The following is a 24,824-nucleotide window of genomic DNA, read 5'->3' as shown; positions in this document are numbered from 1 at the left end:
TTTTCTCTTTAGGGCCGCACCTGTTAGCATATGGAAGTTCCAGGGCTAGGGGTTGAATTGGAGCTGCAGCTTCCAGCCTATGCCCCAGCCCCAGCCCCAGCCACACCACCACCAGATCCCAGCCGATTTGTGACCTACTTGGCAGCATTCAGCATCCATGGATCCTTAACACACTGAGGGAGACCCCTGATCCACCTGGCAATCCTCGTGCATACTAGCTGGGTTCTTAACCCTCTGAGTTCCTTTCTATTGACTCATTTTTCTCTTGATAATGAATCACATTTTCTTTTTAGCACACCCAGAAATTTTTTATTAGAAACTTGAACGTTGTGAATGGTACATCATTAAATGTATTTTCTAGGAAGCTAAAAATAAATAGCTGGGTAGGAAAACAGCAGTCTCTGCCATAATTTTTATTTTCACAGCTGACATTTAGGAGCCCATTGCTTTCAGTCCAGAACAGAGTAGGAGGCGAAATTAGATAAAGTGAAAGTAAAAATAGAAAAAAAGAAAAGAGAAAAAAATAAACCTAGTAGTTCTTGTGAGGGAGAAATTAAAAATTTTTTTTGTGTATGTGCGGGGGTGTATTTGAGTGCTTTTGAGGCTGAAAAAAAAAAAAAAAAAAAAAAAAAAAAAAAAAAAAAAGGATCTCTTAGCCCTGAAGGCTATGTCTGGGGAGCAGCACTTGGGCTTCAGTTTCTTGCATCTCTGAGGTGTTTACCCCACTTGAATTCAGTAACTTTCAGATGTCCTGGAAGTCATGTAAATTCCTTTTCTTTTCCTTTTTTTTTTTTTTTTTTTTTTTTGATCTTTTTGCCATTTCTTGGGCCACTCCTGCGGCATGTGGAGGTTCCCAGGCTAGGGGTCCATTCGCCGCCGGCCTACGCCACAGCCACAGCAACGCGGGATCCGAGCCGCGTCTGCGACCTACACCACAGCTCACGGCAACGCCGGATCCGTAACCCACTGAGCAAGGGCACGGATTGAACCTGCAACCTCATGGTTCCTAGTCGGATTCGTTAACCACTGCGCCACGACGGGAACTCCCCTTTTCTTGTTTGGCCACACTTGCCACATATGGAAGTTCCCCAGCTGGAAAGGAATTCTGAGCCACCACTGCGACCTACACCACAGCTGTGGCAATGATGGAGCCCTAAGCCACTGCGTCACAGCAGGAACTCCTTCATTTTTGCTTAGACCTCAAAGCATGAGTAAGCTTGGCTTGGTATGAGGAGAAACTTTCACAAGTGATAAAAATGGCCCTTGCTGATATCATCTTCTAACCTTCTAAAGGCTAGTTATTATTATAATGATTAGTATTAAAATAAACATGTATAGGAGTTCCTGTTGTGGCTCAGCAAGTTACAAACCAGACTAGCATCCTTGAGGATACGGGTTTGATCCTTGGCCTGGCTCAGTGGGTTAAAGATCTGGTGTTGCCACCAGGTGCAGTGTAGGTCCCATATGTGCCCTGGCTCTGGCATGGCTGTGGCTGTGGTGTAGGCTGGCAGCTGCAGCTCCGATTCAGCCCCTAGCTTGGGAACTTCCATATGCTGCAGGTGCAGTCCTAAAGAGAAAAAAAAAAAGTGTATAATATGATAATATGATATAATATTAAGTAACAATTATGTGATTTCCTAGTTTGCAAACACTTGCATGTATATGGTCTCAATGGTAGATGAACCTGTGACCTCACTCTCGTCTTAGGGGCAGGAAAGGAGGGTCAGACCGAGACCCAGCTCATCTACTCCACAGGGTGGGGGCGGGGTGACGAGGGAGAGGGGGAGGGACGGCGTTGCTCAGGGCATCACGTCCAGGCCCTTCCAGCACCAACCAAATTTCCCCGGTTTGCTTACTTCACAGTTTTTTTAAGAAAGATGAAATGACTTAATGATTTCTTTTTCTTTTACTGTTAGCAGAGGTTATTTCCGGGGTATGAGATGGGAACAGTGAAGCAGAGTGTTTACTTTCTTACTTCATGAGTCTTTATATCAGTTGAATTTTTTATAATGATTTACGATTAAGGAAATAAATCACTTATCTCCAAATGCTAATTCTTTCTCCTTTCAGTTTTTTTTGGGTATAAAATATCTTTGATTTGAAAGCCTAAATGTCAAAACCTTGTGAACGGACAGAATTTTACTATGAGGATGCAAATGTCAGGACTGCGATCTTAATAGATGGAGATGTGTCTCTGTTTTAGCTCATTCAGGGTAAACGTCCAGCAAATTGAGATTTGCACACTGAGGTCAATTTATTGAAGGTTGGAATGAGACTGTCATCCAAGAAATGGATTTATTCTTTTTTTTTTTGCCTTTTCTAGGGCCACTCCCATGGCACATAGAGGTTCCCAGGCTAGGGGTCCAATCGGGGCTGTAGCCACCGGCCTACACCACAGCCACAGTGACGCCAGATCCGAACCGCGTCTGTGACCTACACCACAGCTCATGGCAACGCCGGATTGTTAACCCACTGAGCGAGGCCAGGAATCGAACCCACAATCTAATGGTTCCTAGTCGGATTCGTTAACTACTGCGCCACAACGGGAACTCCCAAGAAATGGATTTAAATGCTTTACAGGCAATAAATAAGTTAAAATAATGCATGTGAAATCCTTAAAAGGGCATCTGACACATGGAAGATGCTCAATAAATGATAGTAATATCATATCTAGCCCCACCTTTTAATTTTACAGATATCAAAAACAAGGTGCCACAAAAATGAGGCAGCTTCACAAGATCAGAAGGTCAGATGACTAGTAGGTGTACAATCAGCTGAGGCCTGAATCCTCCTACACCTGCCAGCCCGGTGGTCATTACATAAGATTCCTCCCAGCCTCACTGCTGTCACAGCATCTGCTCTGCCCACATCCCTGCCGGGGGCCACCCCACCTCCCAGGTGCCCAACCCCCACTCCATGTCCACTGCTGATGGAACAGTAAAGAGTACCTGGCCTGAGCCCAGCCATTGGACACCGTCTCCCAGGATCACAGATCATAGAATCCAGGGACAGTGGAACCAGTGAGGGACTTGAAGCTGGGAGGCCAGGTGAGGGCACATGTCACATGGGGGGCAGTTACCAGTTAAGAGATTGGACAGTGTTTCTTTTCTGTAGGCTGTCTTCTTACTTTCTTGATGATGGTGTCCTTTGAAGCACACTTTTTTTTTTTTTTTTTTTTTTTGGCTTTTTAGGGCCACACTTAAGGCATATGGAAGTTCACAGGCTTCCATTGGTTTGAATTGGAGCTGTAGCTGTGGGCCATACCACAGCCACCGAAATGCTGGGTCCCAGACCCACTGATCAAGGCCAGAGATTGATTGAACCTGCATCCTCATGGATACTAGTCAGATTCATTTCCACTGCATGACAATGCAAACTCCCACAAATGTTTTAAATTTTGAGAAAGTTGAATTTGTCTATTTGTTGTTGTTACGGTGTATTTAAGATTTGCCAAATAAGCTCACAAAGATTACCCTTGGGTATTCTAAAACTTTTGTAATTTAACTCTTGCATATATACATATGATCAATTTTGAATTAATTTTTGTGTGTGGTGTGAAGGTTTCAGAATATACCATTCCACATTTGCTGCTTTGAATATGATTATTTTGACCATGTGCCCTTGAAAAACAGGAAAAGTAGGAAGAGGCTTTCTCTGAAGTCCCTTTATCTGGATAATGAGGGCTCCTCTCAAAAAACTCAACTGTAAACTGTTTCAGTGAATTTCACTAGCCCCAAAAACTCTAGTTCATCACAGGAGAGGAGATTAGAAGTCAACACCACACCAAGGCAGCCAGTCACAGGCCACCATCCCTCTCACCTGGTGCTCCCGGGCCCACTGATCTTCTTAAAAATCATCTCCTCTCCCCTGAGAGCTGAGGTCACCCCTCCCTTCTTTATAAAGATGCTATTTAGTCCTGACTTCAAGGCACCTTGGAGAGCTGGGTTGGGGCTCTTCCTTTAGTATCTCCGGGAGCACATGAGGAATTAGAGTTAGTAAACTTCTATTTGCTTTTCCCTTGTTAGTCTCTCTTTAATTACAGCGCCATCAGCCAAGAAGTCAGAAGGTAGTGAGAAAATTATTTTCCTCCCTTAGTGAGAGTGATAGGGGTGGAGTAGGCACAGGTAGTTGTAGAAGTCCCAATAAGGGACCACAGATAAACAGAGAAACTTAGGGGATTTTGGGAGATCACTGTAAGTTAATAAATTGTTCAAAAAAACCATCAGAACAAGGCAAGTTTGCTTGACTAGTGGAGGTGTGAGAATTGCCTCAGGTCATTGGGTGGGGGGTGGAATGAGGCCTGCATTCAGATTCAGACCAACTGAGGGCAGGAGTTTGAGCACTGCCCTTTGCTGATTTGAATACACTCCTTACTGGATACCAAGGAGGAGCTACTACTCACAGAAAGGAAGAGGCGGTCTTTTCCAACCCCCACTCCCCTTGGATGATAAAACTGCAGTCCCTCCGATCCTTGGGGCAGAGCCTCCTGCCTTGCCTGCTTGCATCTCTCAGAAACATCTTATCCTAATAGATCTATCTCTTGCCTATCACTTTGTCTCTCATGAATGCCTTCTGCTGGGAAACATGAAGAACCTGAACCTCAGTGAGTCCAGACATGGGGTGAGTGACTTTAATTTAAAACTGTGGGTTTAAGTCCCAATTGGGTTTAGGCTGGGTTCGAGTCCTGGCATGTGTTCAAGTCCCAATCTGTGTTCTGGCTAGGTTCAGGCTGTTAGTGCTGTCAGTTTCAAAAGTATGGGGTTCACACCTTCATTCTTTTACCTGACACGGTCTTTTGCATGTGCTCTTGTTTATTTCTGAGTCAATTTGTATTGATTCATTTTTTCTCCTGATTATAACTCCATATTCTGACCACATAGTAGGGCACAAAAATAACCTCAACAAATTTAAGAGTATAGAAATTATTTCAAGTAGCTTCTCTGAACACAGTGGTATGAAACTAGAAATCAACCACAGGAAAAAAAATGAGAAAAAACTGACTACATGGAGACTAAACAACATGCTACTAAAAAACCAAGAGATCAATAAGGAAATCAAAAGGGAAATTTAAAAATACCTCGAGACAAAGATACTGAAAACACAGCAATTCAAAATCTATGGGATGCCGTAAAAGCAATGCTTAGAGGGAAGTTCATAGTGATACAGGCCTTCCTCAGAAAAGAAGAAAAATCTCAAATCAACAACTGAATCTACCACCTAGAAGAATTAGAAAAAGAAGAACAAACAAAACACCATAGTCAGCAGAAGGAAGGATATCATAAAGCGTGTAGGTTGCAGACGCGGCTCGGATCCCGCGTTGCTGTGGCTCTGGCTAGGCTGGTGGCTACAGCTCCGATTCAACCCCTAACCTGGGAACCTCCATATGCCGCGGGAGCGGCCCAAGAAATAGCAACAACAACAACAAAAGACAAAAGACAAAAAAAAAAAAAAAAAAAAAAAAAAGATCAGAGAGGAGGGAGTGCCTGTTGTGGCTCAGTGGAAACAAATCTGACTAGGATCCATGAGGATGCAGGTTTGATCCCTGGCCTCGCTCATGGGTTAAGGATCTGGCATTGCTGTGAGCTGTGGCGTAGGTCACAGATGCGGCTCTGATCCTGCATTGCTGTGGCTGTGGCTGGCAGCTACAGCTCCTATTCGATCCCTATTCTGGGAACCTCTATATGCTGCTAGTGTGGCCCTTAAAAAAAAAATCAGAGAGGAAATCAATAAAATAGAGATTCAGAAAACAATAGAAAAAAAATCAATAAAATCAAGAGCTGGTTCTTTGCAAGGGTAAACAAAATTGACAAACCTCTGTCCAGACTCACCAAGAAGAGGAGAGAAAGAACTCAAATAAACAAAATTAGAAATGAAAAAGGAGAAACCTCAAAGGATACTGCAGAAATACAAAAAAAAATAAGAGAATACTATGAACTATTATACGCCAACAAATTTGACAACCTAGAAAAAATGGACAACTTTCTAGAGACATACAGCCCACCAAAACTGAATCAAGAAGACACTGATAAACAGAAATGAAACTGAATATGTAATAAAAACACTCCCTACTTACAAAAGTCCAGGACCAGATGGCTTCAAGGGCGAATTCTACCAAACATAAAAGAAGAAATTATACCCACCCTTCTCAAATTTTTCCAAAAGGTTGAAGAAGAAGGAAGACTCCTAAAGACATTCTGTGATGCCACCATCATCCTGATACCAAAACCAGACAAAGATACCACCAAAAAGAAAATTATAGGCCACTATCTTTGATGAATATAGATGCAAAAATTCTCAACAGAATTTTAGCCAACTGAATCCAATATATAAAAAAGATCATAAACCACGACCAGGTGGGATTCATCCCAGGTGCACAAGGATGGTTCAACATATGCAAATCAATCAACGTCATTTACCACATTAACAAAAGAAAAGTAAAAAAACCACATGATCATCTCAATAGATGCAGAAAAAGCATTTGATAAAGTCCAAGATCCATTCATGATAAAAAAAAACTCTTATTACCAAAGTGGGTATAGAGGGAACATACCTTAACATAATAAAAGCCATTTATGACAAGCCCACAGCAAATATAAATACTCAATAGAGAAAAGCTAAAAGCCTTTCCGCTAAAATCTGAAACAAGACAAGGATGCCCACTCTCACCACTTTTATTCAACATAGTATTGGAAGTCCTAGATATAGAAATCAAACAAAAGAAACAAAAGGTATCCAAATTGGAAAAGAAGAGGTAAAATTGTCACTGTATACGGATGACATTATTATATAGAAAACCCCAAGGACTCTACACAAAAACTACTCAAACTGATCAACGGATTCAGCAAAGTAGCAGGGTGAAAAATTAACATTCAGAAATCAGTACACTTCTGTATACTAACAATGAAATATTAGAGAAGGAATATAAAAATACCTTTTAAAATCACACCTCAAAAATTAAATACCTAGGAATAAACCTGACCAAGGAGGTGAAAGACTTATATGCTGAGAACTGTAAAACATTAATCAAGGAAATTAGAGAGGATTCAAAGAAGTGGAAAGATATTCCATGCTCCTGAGTTGGAAGACTTAATATCATAAAAATGGCCACACTACTCTGAGCAATCTACAGATTCAATGCAATCCCTATCAAATTACTCATGACATTTTTCACAGAACTAGAACAAACAATCCAAAAATTTATATGGAACCATAAAAGACCCAGAATTGCCAAAGCAATCCTGAGGAACAAAAACCAACTCTCCCAGGCTTCATACAATATTACAAAGCTACAGACATCAAGACAGCGTGGTACTGATACCAAAACAGACATAGAGACCAATGGAACAGAATAGAGAACACAGAAATAAACCCAGACACCTATGGTCAATTATTGAAAAAGAAGGCAGAATATAAAATGGGAAAAAGTCTTTTCAGCAAGTGGTGCTGGGAAACTGGACAGCCACATGTGAATCAATGAAACTGGAACACACCCTCACACAATGCACAAAAATAAACTCAAAATGGCTTTAAGACTTAAACATAACACAAGACACCATCAAACCCCTAGAAGAGAACATAAGCAAAACATTCTCTGATATCAACCGTACAAATATTTTCTTAGGTCTCCCAAGGCAACTGAAATAAAAGCAAATAAAAGCAAAAATAAACCAATGAGACCTAATCAAACTGACAAGCTTTTGCACTACAAAGGAAAGCAACCAACCAACCAACCAAACAAAAAGACAACTTACAGAATGGGAGAAAATAGGTTCAAACGATGCAACCGACATGGGCTTAATCTCCAAAATAAGATAGGACTCAGGTTTGGCTGAGACCAGAGCTTGATGTGTACAGGTGATCTGTGTAGGGAGAGACTCCTGAGCACCGGGCTGGTAGACAGGAAACTGCATTGAATCCCTGGGAGGAGGCAACCTGGAAGCAACTGGCAGACTCTATGTACAGGGCTGGGTTCAGTAGGAAGGGACTGGAAGAATAGGAGGAAGCTAGAAGGCTGCCATCAGAGACAGGCCAGCACAGCCTGGTGGGGGGACCATGGGCCTTCATGTGCCCGGGCTCACCCCATGCATGTCCCTGGCCACTGGCCTCACAAGAGACTCCAGATGGGGTTAGAACTAGCACCTGAAGCAATTTCATGCATGTGGACTCTAGATCATACTTCCCTGGCCAAAAATCGAATCCAAACTATACGAATAGGTTAAACAGACAAAAGCCAAAAAGAAGAACAATAACCACCAAAAAGCCTAGAAAAGGAAGGAACCAGGTTAATGTTGAGAGGGCTTCCTTCATTCCTGACCAGACTTGGAGGCAATATTGACTCTGTCCAGACTGGGACGCCATTCTGCTTGGATGCATATGTCCTTAATATTAACTTCTGTCTGTCCTGCCACCTTGATTCAGGTGCAGCAGGCAGAATTAGTTATCACACAAACTCCACCTTGTTTGACCAAAAGGTAATCCAGGGCTAGACGGCTGTCAAGAACTACACTGGCCAAAGAATCCAGAAATGTCTTAAGTCGTGTGAGGGCTTGTCCTGTCTGTTCCATCATATAACCCAGCTGTCTGGTGAGATTACTCAGTGCTGCTTTGTGATAGGAGAAGCCTCCTCATGGAGCTGCTAGTCCTAGGGCCAGTCCTGCCCCTGCCAAGATCATTCCTAGTGCTCTTTGGGTGCCATGCTGAGCGGGAGCGGGAGTGGTCCCATTAAGAGACGAAAATCTCTCTCCTATGCTGCAGATGTTATCGGTGCATTTACAGGCCAGAGCCTGGTTGGAAAATGACAGGTCCTGGCTACAATTTTGTAACATATGATGGCTTGGATGTCTGCAGAGGAAAACAAACCCTTGAGGTGTGCAGACCTGAATGTCTGTCTCATGGCTGTTAAGAGTGGACTTAAAAAAATAAACAAAAAAAAATTTTTACAAAAGGCGTTCCTGTTTGGGCTCGGTGGGTTAAGAACATGACTAGTACCCATGATGATGAGGGTTTGAAGCCTGGCTGTTCTCAGTGGGTTAAGGATCCAGCATACCAATGAGCTGTGGAGTAGGTCACAGACACGGGATCAGATCCCATGTTGCTGTGGCTGTGGTGTAGGCAGGCAGCTGTAGCTCAGATTCGACCTTGAGCCTAGGAACTTCCATGTGCTGTGGGTGCGGTTCCAAAAAAAAAAAAAAAAAAAAATTGCTGGTGAAATTTCTATTTGTCCTTCATCAAGCTCGCTCATCTCAAGCCCTGTCAAAAATCAAACAAGCAAAAGCTGGATAAAAAAGTTTTCAATTTTTCGAGTGTGTTAATGAGTACTTGGGATTGACACACAATAAAAGTGGCCACTGAAATACACACCTTTCCACATGTCAACAAAAGGGGCAAAGAAAACGCTCATCACCCACACCTATAGCACAAGGAAGACACTGAAAACACTTAAGTCCATAAGAATATTTAGTGCTCAAGGACAGTAGTGGTGATTCAGGATGGAGTCTGAGGGTTAGGTGGTAGTGATGCCTCAAGCTGAAATCTGTTTGGGTCACTGTACCGTAGTTTCATAGGAGAATATACTGCTTATATTAGGGAAGTGGGAACCCCTGGAGGCCACAGGGGAGGTTAGGTCGCCATTCTGGCAGGTGGCCTCCTCACAAGGTCTGGGTGGGAGGGGGCCAGGAGGGAGGTGGAGAGGAGGGTTGAGGGGAGGGGGTTATAGGAGCTCAGGAGGGAGAGGGTTGGGGGGGACCTAGGGGGTTGAGCCTTAAGAAGCCTCCACATGGAGCTATAGCACTTTTGGCTCCTGGTTCCTCCTGCAACTTGGAAATAGAAATCTTGGCCCCAGTCTCGCAAGTTTTTTTCCAATGAGCAGTCACTTTGGTTCACAAAAGGTCTTGGGCTTCACTGGCACACAAACTATTAGAAAACATATCCTTGTGGACACTGCAGGTATCAGCAAACTTCAGCCCCTTTCACTAGGCAGCAGAGTTCGGGCAAAAAAAATCTTGATTTTTTTTAAGGAAAAGCAGGAATGGAGTTCCCAGATGGTACAGTGGGTTAAGGACCCAGCATTGTCACCGCTGTGGCTCGGGTTCAATCCCTGGCCCTGGAACTTCCATATGCCTCCCCCCCTCCCCCGCCAAAAAAAAAGAATATTAGTCTTATGAATCATTGGTTTAAAAAAAAATAAAGAAAAGCAGGAATGACTGAAAACGGGACTGGAGACGGAAAGCCCGGGGGGTGGGGGGGTGCAGAAAAGAAAGGCAGAGGAGCAGGAGGCGAGAGCTTGGGGATGAACACGAGGGCCGCTGTGGGCCGGGCCTGGCTCTCAGACCCAGAAGCCTTTCTGTCTGCAAAGTTGGGGCTCCCCCAGGATCCAGGACCTGCGGGCGAGGGGCAACTCTGCCATGCGAGACCGGGCACCAATGCTGCAGGGGGGCGACTCTGCCTGGGCACCGGCGGCAGCGGCGTGCGGTGACGCCCCTCGGGGGACGCTCGGCCAGAGAATCCCTCTGCAGATCCGGACGCCTCCCTCTCTACCAAGTTGGGGCTCTCCCAGGATCCAGGATCCGGGGGTGGGGGCACCTCTGACGCCCGGGCGGGGGCAACTCTGCCGGGACCCGGAAACATTGCTGCGGAGTCCCAACTCTGCAGCGGCGGCGGCGGCGGCGGGAGATGACGCCCCTGTGGCTACTGTCGGGGCAGAAGATCCCTTCTTCAGACCCCCAGTCTTCAGAGCCGGAGGCCTCGCTCTCTGCAAAGGTGGGTCTCCCTGGGATCCAGGATGCAGGTGATGATGGCGAGAACTCTTGGCTTCCTGGATCTGCTTGGTCCTCTGGTTCTGCGTGGCCCCTGGCGCCGAGTCCTGGGATGCACCTGCAGTGGATGCAGCACGGGTGGCGGCTCAGCGGCACCACTGGCCCGGGGGCGAGGCACCACCGGCGCTGCGAGGCACCACTGCCTTGGCCCCATGGAGGCGGCGGAGGCATAGCCTTTGGACCAGAAGGGAGACGGGGTGTCAGCCCGGGTTAGCGAAGCTTCGCGCCGGGTGGGGTCGCCGCCCCCTCCACTTGAACCTCTCCGGGCTCCCTTTCTCCTCCGTGGCTTCTCTCCAGATCGGAAAAGAGGCGACCTGAGTGAAAAAGTCACGTGAGGAGGGTGGGAAGTGAGGAGGTGACAGGTGAGAGAGAGGACGAGCCAGGCAGGAAATGCAGCGCAGCGAACCCTCAGCCCGCTCCTTGGGAAGTGGGAGCCCCAGGAGCCAAGCCAGGGAGGACAAGTCACCTTGTATACCCCATGCCACCAGGATGGGACCCTGAGAGGCTGGGTGGGAGAGAGGGGAGAGGCTCTGGAGAGGGAGGCACTGGGGACAGGAGATTGGTAATTAGGGGATGGGGGAGGGATAGATGGAGGGGGGTGGGATGGAGGGGAAGGGTGGGTCTGGGTGGTCCCATAGGGTCCTGCCTGTGGTTACAACGCTGTTTATTACCCATCTGCCGGGGCCTCAGGAAGCCCAGGACCTCCCACACCTTCCCACCTATGAAGGGGCCCTATTCCCTCCTCCCACCAACTGGCCCCTTATCCCCTGGCCTGAGGACATAGTCCAGCAACAGCCTGGGAATCTGACCCACGACTACTTCAAGCAGGAGGGACTGGAAGCAGTTTCCCAAAGTGTGAGGCAGGGAATGAGGGTGAGGCGCCCCCCCCCCCACCTTCATAGCCTCTAACAGGTATTCATTAGGACAGGAGTTTGCAGGTTTTTTCTCCCAAAGGCAGAAGGGAAATCTGTTGCCTTTACAGCCATGTGGGGTCTGGGTCTGTGCACAAGCCCCCCTGCCCCTTGGTGACCCAACAGCAGCCAGAGACAAGATGCAAAGCAGTGGGGAAGCAGGCTTGGCCAGGGCCCTAGTCTCTGACCCCAGTCCTGGGGGACACGCCTCCCAGGGAATCGTCCCAGGGGAGCCCCAGCTGCTGGGTGCTGAAGAGCCAGAAACATGCCCTGTGCGGCCTTGTAGCTTCTGGGTGCTGTGAATGGGTCAGGAGCGTGGGGGCGGCAGCTTCAGGCTAAGGCTCCCTCCTTTGCTGTGGGGTGGCTTCCTTGGTCCAAGGAGCACAAAGGGACACTGCCTGAACCATAAGCGTGAGCAAGGATAGTGGTGGTACAACAGTTCTGGTGTCAGATCTGTGCCACCTGCTGGTGCATCTCATTGGTTGCCTGTGGCTCGGCTTATGTCAAACCAGAAAGTCCGTCTATCTTATGACAGCTGACCTGTCTGACCTGCTGATGAGGGGCTGGATGAGCCCAGCTCATGGTGGGCACCTCTGACATTCCTTGGCCAAAGGCTCCATCTCTACCAGGGCCCAGAACCAGACCAGGAGCTACACCTAAAAAGTGTGGATTTCCCCACCGCAAGTGGTGTGGCCTTGCTTCAGAACAGGAGGGGTCTGTGCTGCGAGCATCCAAATAGAAATGCCATATACTGTATGTAGCACCTTCGCAACCACACATGCCGCTGAGGTCCTAGCTTCTGCTGGGGATCTGCCTATAACAGGTTCAGCCTTATGCATTTAGTCAAGTATTGTCAGGGGCCAGGTGCCTTCCAAAGATGGGAAGGCCAGAAGGACTTTTGGACTTGCTATGGTAATAAAAGGGCCTTCCTTGCTGGAACCCAAGGAACTCTCTCCCTCCCTCTTTCTCTCTGGCTCTCTCTCTCTGTCACTGCAACCCACCATCCCTCTCTCTCTTGTCAAGGCTTCTGGGTTCTGAGAACCAGCTCAGTCTGGAACCTGGGCAGAGGATTCAGACATTGTGTTGGGATGGCTGCTTTCAGCCTCCTGATCCTCCAGCCTTGTGGTCTGTCTCTGTATTTCTCTCCATCAGGCGGGCTGGCTGCCCCTCTGTGGCCTCTGGGAGCACCTCTCTGGACTCGGGCCCTGGCTGGCCTTCCCACCTCTCTGATCACTGTGACCAGTGCACCTGCTGTGCTCCTGGCATCGAGCCCCTCCCGTGGCATTGACTCCTGCCAAGTTTTCCATCCCTGCCGCTGCTGGAAGCCCCTGGGGAACGCCCTCTCATGTCCCCGTTCCTGCCCTGCAGCAAAGTCAGGCCTGACCTGCTGTGTGGACACACTTCCCATCTGAGCTCTCCTCGTAGCTCCATGGAGTCCTCAGGCTTTCCCGGGGAGCAGGGCTGACCGCGCACGCTCCTGCCCTTCCGCGGCATGTCTGCCCTGGCACATTCGCGTCTCTGGGCCTTTCCATCCCCTCCTCTACCAGCTGCCTCGGAAGCTCTGGACTTCCTGTTTCAGGCAGCGTGGACCAGGCCTCCTTCCCAAGACCCAGACTAGTGGCCGAGGAGTGGCCTCTCCCTGGGCCTGGCTGAATTCTGGGACCCGTGACTGCAAAGTGTGCCTTGTCCAGCTCCGGGCTCTCTGGTCATCCGCCCCCACTGGGACCTCCCTTCCTCAGGAGCAGCCCCTACACGCTCTCCATCTCCCTGCATCTTCCTCCTCCTCCTCCTCCAGCAAGGGAAGGGCACTAGTTTAACTGGTGATGGGGAGGGGAGGGCCGGGCACGGCGGTCCTTGCTCTGCCAGCCCAGCCCTTCAGAGATGCCCCGGCTCTCACAGAGACTGGGAGGCGGTGCCTGTGGGTCTTTTTCTCCTAACCCCAACCCTTACCTGCATTTGAAAAAATTTTATTGGGGAGTTCCCTTGTGGCTCAGCAGGTTAGGAATCTGACCAGTATCCATGAGGATGCGGGTTCAATGCCTGGCCTCCCTCACTCAGTGGGTAAAAGGATGTGTCGTTGCTACAAGTTGTGCTGTGGATCCAGATGTGGCTCGGATCTGGCGTTGTGGTGGCTGTGGCATAGGCTGGCAGCTACAGCTCAGATTCAACCCCTGGCCTGGGAAGTTCCATATCCTGTGGGTGTGAGTAAATTCCCCTGCGCCGTGCAGCAGGTCCTTGTGACATGTCTGTTTTATATGCAATACTGCATATATATCAATCCCAACCCCCTAAGTGCCACCTGGCACGTTTCCCCTTTGGTAAACCTATGTGGTTTGGAAATCATTGAGTCTGTGTCTGTTTTGAAACTTCTATACTATCATTACTGTTAGATTCTACATATTAGTCATCTCACATGAGATTCATCTTTCTCTGACTTTCCTCACTGAGTAGGATTATTTCTAGGTCCACCCACGTTGCTGCGAATGGCATTACTTTGTGACTTGTTCGGCCGAGTAACATTCTACTGTGTATGTACCACATCTTCTTTAGCCAGTCCTCTGCTGATGGACATTTATTGCACCTGCATTTGTCCTTCACAGACTCTCACCCTCTTTGCTCTGACGTCATTGTCAACCCTAAATCCAGAACAGGACCACCATGGGGTGAGGTCCAAGCTCAGGTCAAGGGAAAGACCTTTCTTTGCTGTCGCTGTGTTAGTGAGAAGCTCAAAGTCTTTGGGCCTCTGAGCCGTGAAGGTGAAAGGCCTGAGACGCAGAGGAAACCACTTCCGTTACACTGGAAATTGTCCCAAGCAGCGGTAAGTATGAAAGGGCAAACCTAGAGGAGTCGTCGGAGGGGTCGGGAGCTGTGTGTTGATGAAAGACCTGGAAGCTGGTCCCAGCTGAGAGGCTCGGCAGCCAAGGTGGGACGGAGAAGACAGAGCAGGACGAGGAGATTGGAGGAGAAGCTGAGGAGTGATGGGGGCACTGGGAAGGGTTGTCCAGACCACAGGCTGACCTCCACCCCCGGGGGCAGGTCCTCCCGCCCTGTGGGCAGGGTGATGTGTCCCTGCAAAGCCAAGGGACCCTCTAGCGGATTCTGGCACTTTGGCTTCCAAGGACAGAAAGCCTCGTTTTTTTGTTCGTTTGTTTGTTTGTTGCCGTATCTGTGCAATGGGGGGTTCCCAGGCTAGGGGCTGAATCAGAGCTGCAGCTGCCAACCTCCACCACAGCCACAGCAACACCGAATCAGAGCTGCATCTGTGACCTATTCTGCGTGAGACCAGACCAGGTGTGTAAGACTGTGTTAGTCAAGGTTCTCTTGAGAAACAGAATCATTAGGAGACAGACAACTGCAGTTAAGCATCCAGGGGCAACGCTGGATACTTAACCCACTGAGTGAGGCCAGGGATGGAACCCACATCCTCATGGCTACTAGTCTGGTTCTTAACCTGCTGAACCACAACGGGAACTCCAAAACCGTCTTCTTTTGACTCAGAGACCAGAAACTGGACAGAGGTTCATGCTGGAGGCACAGAGGAAAATGAAAGGCCTGTGACCAAAGTCGCAAATAGCCGAGAAAGGTAATCAGAAAGACAGTGAGACACCCTCACAGGCCCATAAAAGTAGTAACTTTTAAAATATACTGAGAAGTGCCACAGGGGAGCAAAGGAAATAGCAGGAATTCTCTTATATTTGTGGCATGAGTATTCATTGAATCAACCTTGAAATACAGCTGAACGCTATCTAGTAGAGCAGCAGATATGTTTTCGCTCCTACAGTGGCCTTCGTGTTCGCTCCAGGCTTGCATGTACGGAGGGCAGGGAGACACTCGCTGCTTTATCCTTGTGGGGCTTGTTGCAGCAAAGGACGCAACCACCTGAACTCCCAGGAAAAAAGGAGCATATATTAACCATGCTGGTGAAAGATTTCTTCTATTTGTCCTTCATCAGACTTGCTTATCCGAAGCCCTGTCAAAAATCCAACAAGCAAAGGGCTGGATGAAAAAATGTCTCTTTCAAGTGTATTGATGAGTACTTGGGATTGACACATGATAAAAGTGGCCACTTAAACACACCTCCCCACGTGTCCATAAATACACAGAGATCACCAAAAGGGGCAAAGAAAACGCTTCTCACCCACACCTTCAGCACCAGGAAGCCACTGAAATCCCCTGAGTCCATAAGAATCTCACCGATTAGGGACAGTATCGGTAACCCTGGATGGGGTCTCGGGGTTGGGTGGGAGGGATGCCTCAAGGTGAAATCGCTTTTGGGGACTGTTCTGTGGTTTTGCAGGAGAATATCCCGCTCGTGTGACAGTTCCAGAGAGAGACCCGGTTTGTAAGAAACACGCACTCACATCTCTTGGCAGGGATGGGGCCTCAGGGTGAGAGCTTGCCCTGAATTTGCGCTGAAAGAGAGTTTTCTGCACTGTGCTCACAACTATTGTCTAAGGTTTTACTTCCTTCAAAAAAACATGTTTTTAAGTTATAAAAATGAGACTTTATGATAAAAGTCATTTTGTGAACTTGCTCTGGGAAGCGAGATAGCTAAAGAAAGGCAGTGGCGGTGAGAAACTGGGCCTCCCCATCTTCACCTCAGATCCTGCTCCTTGTCTGAAGGCCGCTCACCCCACTGCCTTCTCCCTCTCTGTGCTCCTGCCTCTGGCAGCGTCACCTCCTCTACCTGCTCAGCACGGCCTGTCCAGGCCCTGGCAGCGTCCAGAGGCGCCCAGGCGGCACCAGGAGGTTTGCACCCTCATGGCTCCAGAGGCTGCCACTCACTGGGATGCAGGAGCTGGCAGGTGACCACCAGAGGACACAACTCAGCTGCCCTCCTGAGATCAGATCAAGCCTCTAAGCCAGGCTGTGTGTGTATGTGTGTGTGTGTGTGTGTGTGTGTGTGTGTGTGTGTGTGTGTGTGTGTGCGCCTCATGCATGTTCTGCTTGGAATTCCTGATGGCCAGAGGAATTTGTCACTCGTCAGCCCTGTCCCACCCACCTCAACCTCCTGACTTGGTCTTTTCTCCACCAGCCTAGATGCTGGAGCCATGTGGCCGCCGTGCTGGCCCTCCAGCAGGCTGGCTTTCTGTTCTGGCACATTCCTCTGGCAGAGCTTCCCTTTCCCAGTCCCAAGAGCCAGTCCCCCTTCAAGCCTGGGCACTGACACCACCACCCATTACGTTTCCCTGACCCTCCTTGGGCTCAGTGACTTCTCTGCCTCTGTGGGTCCATGTGTCTGAATACCGGAGCCCACAGCAAGCCAGTCGCACTGGGTGGGAGCTGCTGGGCACCTGTGTGCTCCAAACTCTGGGTGTCACTGCCCGCAGAACTCGTCCTTTATCACCTGGGTAACAGAGCAGCTCATGCGCACTGCTGCTCAGTCATCTGTGAGAAGGTGAGTGACCTCGGGGACCCATAGCTGGGGGGAGGGTCCACGGAAGTCTGGGGCCCACTTCCCTAGACGCACAGGTTGAGGCCAAACAAGCTGGATTCCATGGGCGCACCCCCAACCCCCCTCAGGTGAGCCATAACATCACTCCTGCACCAGCTTCTTGTGTTGATGAGGCACATGGGAGGCCCAGCGTCCCTTAGCCTGTTGTGAGCGCTGGGGACGGCCCATGAGTCCCGCTTGTCCTCATCCACTGAACCTCTTCCTAAGTGACAAAGACAGACAGAGACCTTCCACTCTGCACCCTCCTTGGCTGACAGGCATGGCGTCTCTTCCCAGTTCACTCCCACTGTCCCCAGGCTGTGGGCAAGTGCCAGAGGCCTGGCCCAGGACCCGGGGCCTGTCTCTGCTCTTATTACCAAGGACAAGAGAGAGAGACCACCCCCTCCCTGCCCCCATCACCGATGTGCTGGAGTCTCTTTGGGAGGGGCCCGTGTGGTGATCTGGAGACAAGAGACACATGGGGGCTGGGAGGAGGACAGGACTCAGGCTTGGGTGGGGGCGCCAGCTTGGTGGGTTCAGGTGATCTGTGTGTCAGGAAAAGAGTTGCAGGCACGGGCCTGGGGGCTAGGAGCCTGGGTTGAATCCACGGGAAGAGACCACCCCAGGGACCTGGAAGCCTCCATGGAGGAGGCTGGATAAGAGGCAAGTGACTGGGAGGACGGGAGAGAGGCGGAAGGATGGCCTTAGAGACCTGGCCAGGACCGGGAAGAGGGGCCCCTGCGAACACCTGGACAGTCCCCCCAGGGCCTGCTCCTGGAACCTGGACTCGTTTCAAAGCCCCCGTGAGAGCAGACTCCCCAGGGAGGTGATCTCAATGGGTCTGAGCAACAGAGCATAACTTCACAAACAGTAGTCAGGAGAAAATTCTAGCTGATTGCTTGGTGTTTCTTTTTCTTTGTTTTTTTTTTTTTGTTTGTTTGTTTTTTTGTTTTTTTGTCTTTTTAGGGCCAGACCGGCAGCATATGGAGGTTCTCAGGCTAGGGGTCAAATCGGAGCTTCAGCTGCTGGCCTACACCACAGCCACAGAAACTCAGAATCCCAGCTGCATCTGATCCTTAACCCACTGAGCGAGGCCAGGGATCAAACCCGAGTCTTCATGGATAAGAGTCAGGCTCTTTAACCACTGAGCCACGATGGGAACTCCTGGTGTTTCTTAAGCTTGGCACTCATCCCCACCCACATCTTTCAATAGGAAACCCAGGCTCAGGAAGGAAAAGAGATGGAATGGGGCCCCTGGCCAGCAAAGGACTCAGCATAGGCCTCCCAGTTCTGGTCTCAGCCCTGCCACCCTTGAAGTGGGCAAAGGCCAGGACCACCTGGGAGAGCAGAGCCATGGATCTCTGTGTCACAGTCTTGCCAGAGACTTTGAACGTCACTGGCTGTCTCTCTGGATGGAGGTAAGGACCTGAGACAAGGACTCACTTACCAAGAATTAGGAATCATTTCCAGGCTCGACCACTGATGCCTCCCTCTGCATCAGCAGACAGCCTAGGTGTGAATTCTGGGCTGTAAAAGCACTAGTTGGAGGCCACCTGAAGACTAAGTGAGTGGGACAAAAGAGGGAAGAATTGCCCCCTCTAACCTTCTCCCCCTCTCTCCTAAGCCCCTATACCCTCCTCGCCCACCACCCTCTTCCCACCCCCACCACGCCCGCCCACAAACCCTCCCCCTCTACCCCAATCCCCATCGGGCTCTGAAGCCTCCATCCAGGGGGCTCTGAAGCCTCCAGGGGGCGCTGTGGCATATTTGTTCCGGAAAAGTTTCATCATTGCCTCCGGGCTCCCCCGTGAAACTTGAAGATAAAATTGCCTCTGGTCCTCTGGATTTTTTTTAAAAAAACATTTCTTCTGGTTCACAAAAACTCCTGGGCTCCACTGGCATAGAAACTACTAGAAAACACATCGTCGATGACACTACAGGTCCCGGCAGGTCTTCAGTCCCTTCGCTAGGCTGGCAGAGTTCTCCGCAAAGAAAAGCCGGAGTCTTTGAAGCAAAGCAGGATTGACTGAAATCGGGACTTGGGGAACGGGAGACGGGACAGCCGAAGGACCAGAAGAAAAGGTAGGCCGAGGAGCAGGAGGACAGAGCGTGGGCATGAACAGGAAGTGGCACCGGGCAGGGCTCCGGGGGCGTGGAAACAGCCTGCCATCACCTTTCAGCCACCGGGCGCTGGGGAATCTGCATTCCAGACCCGGGCGCGCGCTCTGCAAAGTCGCGGCTCCCGCAGGATCCGTGACGATGGCGCAGACCGCTGGCTCCACGGCGGGTCTGGGCTTCCTGAGTCTGCTTTTTTCTCTCCGGTTATGCCCGGCGGCCTGCGGTGAGTTCGGGGATGAACCTGGCGGGGTCGGGGCGCCGCGCCTAAAGAGAGGGAGATGGAGCGTCCGCTTGGGTTTGCGAAACTTCTCCTTGGGTGGGGCCGGCGCCCCTACGAAACTCTTTTGCCTTTGCGGCTCCTCTGTGACTTCCCTCTGGGTCCCAAATGGCGAATTGAGTGAAAAAGTAACGCCAGGAGGCTGGGGGGGACGGAGAGGACACCAGGAAATGGGGCACCGCAAGCCTCCAGGCCCGAGTCCTCCCCTGGGGAAGTGGAGCCCCTGCAGCCGGGCGGCGGAGGACAGGCAGCCAGCTCCATAGGCTGCCATAGGAACAGGTGGCCATACTGCCTGAGACAACCAGACGGGGTGGGCGAGGGGGATAGGGGGTGGGGTGTAGGGGCGGCAGGGTGGGGGTGGGGGGGTAGAGTGGGCGGAGGGGGCGGGGGGATGGGGAGTGGGGTAGAGTGGGCGGGCTTGTCGGCGGGCGTGGTGGGGGTGGGGTGGGGGTGGGAAGAGGGTGGTGGGCGAGGAGGGTATGGGGGCTTAGGAGGGAGGGGGAGGAGGTTAGAGGGGGCGTCTAAGGGGTTGGGAGACAGAGGGACAGGGTGGGGGGGAGGGGGGCCTGGGTGGTGCCTGTCCCCAGATCGCCCCATAGGGTCCTGCTTGTGGTTACAATACTCTTTATTACCCATCTCCCTGGGGCCCCTAGAGGCCCAGGACCTCCCACACCCTCCCACCTATGAAGGGGCCCTATTTCCTTCCCCCTCCAACTGGCCCCTTATCCCTGGCTTGAGGACATAGTCCAGCAACAGCCTGGGAATCTGACCCACGACTGCTTCAAGCAGGAGGGACTGGAAGCAGTTTCCCAAAGTGTGAGGCAGGGAATGAGGGTGAGGCGGGGGCCCCCCACCTTCATATTGGTACCCCCTGGGGAGCCCCCAGCCTTTAACAGGTATTCATTAGGACAGGGGTTTGCAGGCTTTTTCTCGCAAAGGCAGAAGGGAAATCTGTTGCCTTTACAGCCCCCACTGTGGTGGCGCAACAGCAGCCATGGACAATATGCAAAGCAGTGGGGAAGTAGGTTTGGCCACTGCCCTAGTCTCTGATCTCAGTTCTGGGGAACCCGCCTCCCAGGGAATGGTCCTAGGGGAGCCCCAGCTGCTGGGTGCTGAAGAGCCAGAAACATGCCCTGTGCGGCCTTGTAGCTTCTGGGTGCTGTGAATGAGACAGCAAGGTGGGGGTGGCAGCTTCATGCTAATGCATCATTTCCTTACTAAGGGTGCACCCAACTCTTTTTGGTCCCTTGTGTTTACGTTGAGTTCTAATACTTTGGGGAGGTTTTTATCCAGGAGCAAGAACTGCAGCCAAGGCTTTTCAGTCTGAGGTTTCAGTTCCCAGGCTGTCTCACTTGAGCTGTTGGACTCGCTTCCCATCCGAGCTCTCCTCGTAGCTCCATGGAGTCCTCAGGCTTTCCCAGGGAGCAGGGCTGACCGCGCACGCTCCTGCCCTTCCATGGCACGTCTGCCCTGGCACATTCCATCCCCTCCTCTACCAGCTGCCTCGGAAGCTCTGGACTTCCTGTTTTTTAGGCAGTGGGGGCCGGGCCTCCTTCCACTTCCAAGACCCAGCCTAGTAGCCGAGGAGTGGCCTCTCCCCGGGCCTGGCTGAATCCTGAGACCCGTGACTGCAAAGTGTGCCTTGTCCAGCTCCGGGCTCTCTGCTTATCTGCCCCCACTGGGACCCCCCTTCCTCAGGAGCAGCCCCTACACGCTCTCCATCCCCCCCAGGACCCGGACTGGATTCTGCCCATCCTCTGGCTCCAGGCCTTTTCCCAATAGCTGCTGGGAGGAAAAGCTTATGTGCTGACTGATGCCGGGTACTGACCTGGTGGACAAGGGGACATATCCAGGCTGTGTGATTTCTTGCTAGGCAGGGACCCCTTTTTCTCCTCAAGGAGGGGAGCAGCACAGATCTGTCCCTGGTGTGGCAGGGGGTGGGGGCGGGGTGGGGGAAACAGTCCTAGTTCTGCCAGCCCAACCCCCCACATTTTTGCTGTCACATGAAGCGGGAAGTGGGTCTATGCATCCTGTCTCCAAACCCCAACCCTCACCTGCGTTTTGCCTTCACAGATACTCACTCTCTTTGCTATAACTTCATCATCATTCCAAAGCCCAGCCCTGGACACCCCTGGTGTGTGGTTCAAGCCCAGGTGGACGCAGAGGATTTTTTTTCCTGTGACTGTGGTGCTGCTCAGATCCAATCCGTGAGTTCCCTGGGAGAGAAGGTGAAAGGTACAAAGAACTGGGAGATACAGATCGAAACACTCAAAGACGTTGGGGACTTCCTCAAGGAGCAACTGCCTGACATCATGCCTGAGAACTACACGGCCAGGGGTGAGTCAGGAAATCCAAGTGCGGGAGGAGCAGTGTGGGCTTAGCCGCTCTCGTTGTATTTGGCTAAAGAAATAAAATCAGATTGGGTGCTGGTCCTCGCAGGATGCCCAGGGCAAAGAGCAGGCCCTGGAGGGAAGAACAGGGTCACGGGAGATGGCGCAGGGAGGGGGTGAAAAATCTGTCCAGACCAGACACGTGCTCCTTCCCACGGTGGGGGGCAGACCCTCCCACGCTGCAGGTCAAGGTGACGTGCCAGTCTCAAGATGATGGACACACGAGTGGATCCTGGAAATTTGCCTTCAATGGACAGATCTGCCTCCACATCGATTCAGACAATATGACCTTGACCGTAGTTCATTCTGGAGGAAGACGGATGAAAGAGAAGTGGGAGAGTGACCGGATTGTGACCAGCTTCCTCAGGAATATATCCCTGGGTGACTGCAAATCCTGGCTCACCCATTTCTTGGTGCACTGGGAGAAAATGTTGAAGACAGCGGGTAAGTGGGAAGACGAGGAGGAAGTGGTGGTCTTTTCAAGGCGGTGCCCTCTACACTCCCGTGTGCGCGTGCCTGTGCGTGTGCATGTGTGTGTGTCTGGGAAGTGGGCTCTTCTTGGGGGAGCAGGGGCCCCGGGGGTGGTCTGCCTCGCTCCCTGTCTCTCCCACCTCCTGGCATCCCTTCCTTGCTGCCCAGGCCTTCGCACCACTCACCATGCTGACCCTAAACACGAGGGCATCATTCAGATGCCAGAGATTTATTTCTTACTCTTCTCTCCTTCTAGAAACTTCAAAACAAAAAACAACAACAACAAAAAAAACCCCAACTCTTCTATTTCTGGAAACCTCAAATGTCAGCTCCCGAGGGACTTCTCTGTCCCCATTGTCACGCGTCAGCTCTTCTCTTGTCACAGTAGACCCTCTGCTTCTCGCATTAGCAGTCTGAGCCCATGGGGACAGGGCTCATCCCTCCCCCATCTTCCTCAGGCTGCCACGTGGGGGGCTACGCTGTCTGCATAGTAGGGCTGCCTAGGCCAGGGGAGCTAAGGAGGCCTGTCCCCGGTTTTGGGGTCCAGAAAGGCTTTCACTCTCCTTTCCTTGCAGCATCACCAACTACAGCGCCCCCCATAGCCCATTCGAAGGGTGCAGCCATCAAGCCCAGCACCTGGTTCCCACTCCTGGTCCTGGTCCTCGCAGGGCTCGTGCCAACTGTCCTCCTGGGCTGAGTCCTTTACAGGTGCAGGTACGGAGGGCAGACCTTAGAGGGAAGGCAGGGCGGGGGTCTGGGGGGAGGATGGGGAAGGGTGGTCCCAGCCCGGCCCTGCCCCGCACTGAACCTCCCCGTCCTGCAGGTGAAGCTGGGTGAGGGAGACCTCACACCAATTGGCAGCGATAACTTGGAGCAGCTCAGCCCTGAGATCTGCTAACCTCTCACTGCCAGGCCAAGTGGGAAAGGGAGGGGGCACACAAGGCTGAGGGCCTGGTGACGCTCGAGGGCTTTAGCGGGTCCGCCTGGCTCGCCACAGATGTCTGCTTGGCAGGCAGAGCCCAGTGGCCGGTGGCATGGGGACCAGAGGCACCCGGGATGCGGGCAGAATTCACATTTGGGTGGTGAATGTGTGGGGGAGGGGAGGCATCCGGGGGGCTGAGAGCAGGGGCCTGGGTCTGATCCAACTCCAAAGGCTGGTGTTCCGTGCTGGTTCCCCCAGGAAGCAGCGCGGGTCGGGCAGGCGAGGCAGAAGGCGGACAGGAGAGACTTCAGGATGGGGTCGGGAGGAGGCCAGGGCTCTGTGGAGCCGTGGGAGCTCTGGCTCAGCCTGTGACACCACGTGGCACCAGCCTCCTGCAGACCCCAGAGCCTAGGTCCCTGAGTGGCAGAGGTGACTTGGGAGATGGCTGGGACTGAGCTGGGCGGATGCTTCCAGCTGAGCTGGACCAGGAGGAGATGGGGCAGGGCAGGGCCTTCACGCTGAGAGCTGCGCGTGCTGCTGGCTAAGAGCCGGGAGAGCAGGGGAAAGAAGGACGTTGCCTGCGGCCTCCCCAAGGCTGTCAGGGTGCAAGGCCCCTCCTCCGTGACAGCAGCTACTGGCTCCCTTAGGCCTCTGCCAGGGGAGCATCAGGACCCGTGTAAAGGGAGCTGAGTGGCCCCTTCCTGGCTTGAGTGCTGAGCCTGAGCGGGTGTAGCAGAGCCTGGCGCTGACAGTGAGATGCAGCAAAGGAAGGAAGAGCCATGCACCAGCTGCTGGACCCGGGCGGGGGTGGGGGGTCGGGGACACACACAGGCCCCTCACTCGGCTCCAGTGGGGCTCCAGTGGGAAGGAGGGGGAGCCCCAGGGAAGTGACAGGATGTTCTCAGCCACCTGGACCAACGCCTGTTTCTTTTCTGAAGGTGAAAGGTGCTGCCACGACGCCCCAACAGGGTGGTCGGCCTCAGAGACTCGCCTTTGCCTCAGCTGCTTTGAGCTCCTGCTGTTCACCCTAGAGTCCAGGAGTTCCGACACTATGAACCCGAGCCTGCGGTTTGATCCGCGTGATACTCAGATACACTTTGTTGTGTCCCTGCTTGCACTCTGTGACCAGTTTACTTGGCACTTTTTTTTTTTTTTTTGTAAAACCTATGTTACCTCTTTCTCTTGGCACTAAGGAATGAAATCTCTGGCCTGAGATGTTCAGCTGCTTGAACAAGAAATCTCAGCAAAAAGGACATTTTCCATCTCTGGCTTGTGGAAGATCCGACTCTTCTCTGCGTCATGACCTTGTCTTTGCAAATGACGGCCACTGCCAGAGAAATACCATGTGCCATCACAGAACCTCAGGGATTCTTTTTAAATAAGTATAGTATATTTAAATAGGATATAAATTATCTTTAAGACTCTTTCCGTTAGTAACTTATAACTCTAAACTTATATTTAAGTAAATGTTTCTATATTCCAAAAAA

General features: G+C 51.3%; 1 protein-coding gene across 2 annotated transcripts; it reads left to right on the top strand.

The window, feature by feature from the left end:
- Window positions 1–18,917: 18,917 nt before the first annotated feature.
- On the top strand, window positions 18,918–24,824 carry ULBP1 (UL16 binding protein 1). 2 transcript variants are annotated; one of them, NM_001444399.1, is given in 5 exon segments: window positions 18,918–19,241; window positions 21,628–21,891; window positions 22,113–22,388; window positions 22,991–23,129; window positions 24,276–24,824. In NM_001444399.1, coding segments are annotated over 3 exon segments (423 nt in total). In that variant the 5' UTR covers window positions 18,918–19,241; window positions 21,628–21,866; the 3' UTR covers window positions 23,113–23,129; window positions 24,276–24,824.

This window comes from Sus scrofa, chromosome 1, assembly GCF_054392235.1.
Source record: "Sus scrofa isolate SSC_HxYL_T2T_F1_AM1 chromosome 1, Sscrofa_HxYL_maternal_Yorkshire_Landrace_v2.0, whole genome shotgun sequence".
NCBI classification, from domain to species: Eukaryota; Metazoa; Chordata; class Mammalia; order Artiodactyla; family Suidae; genus Sus; species Sus scrofa.
This window is presented reverse-complemented; position numbering and strand designations above follow the sequence as displayed.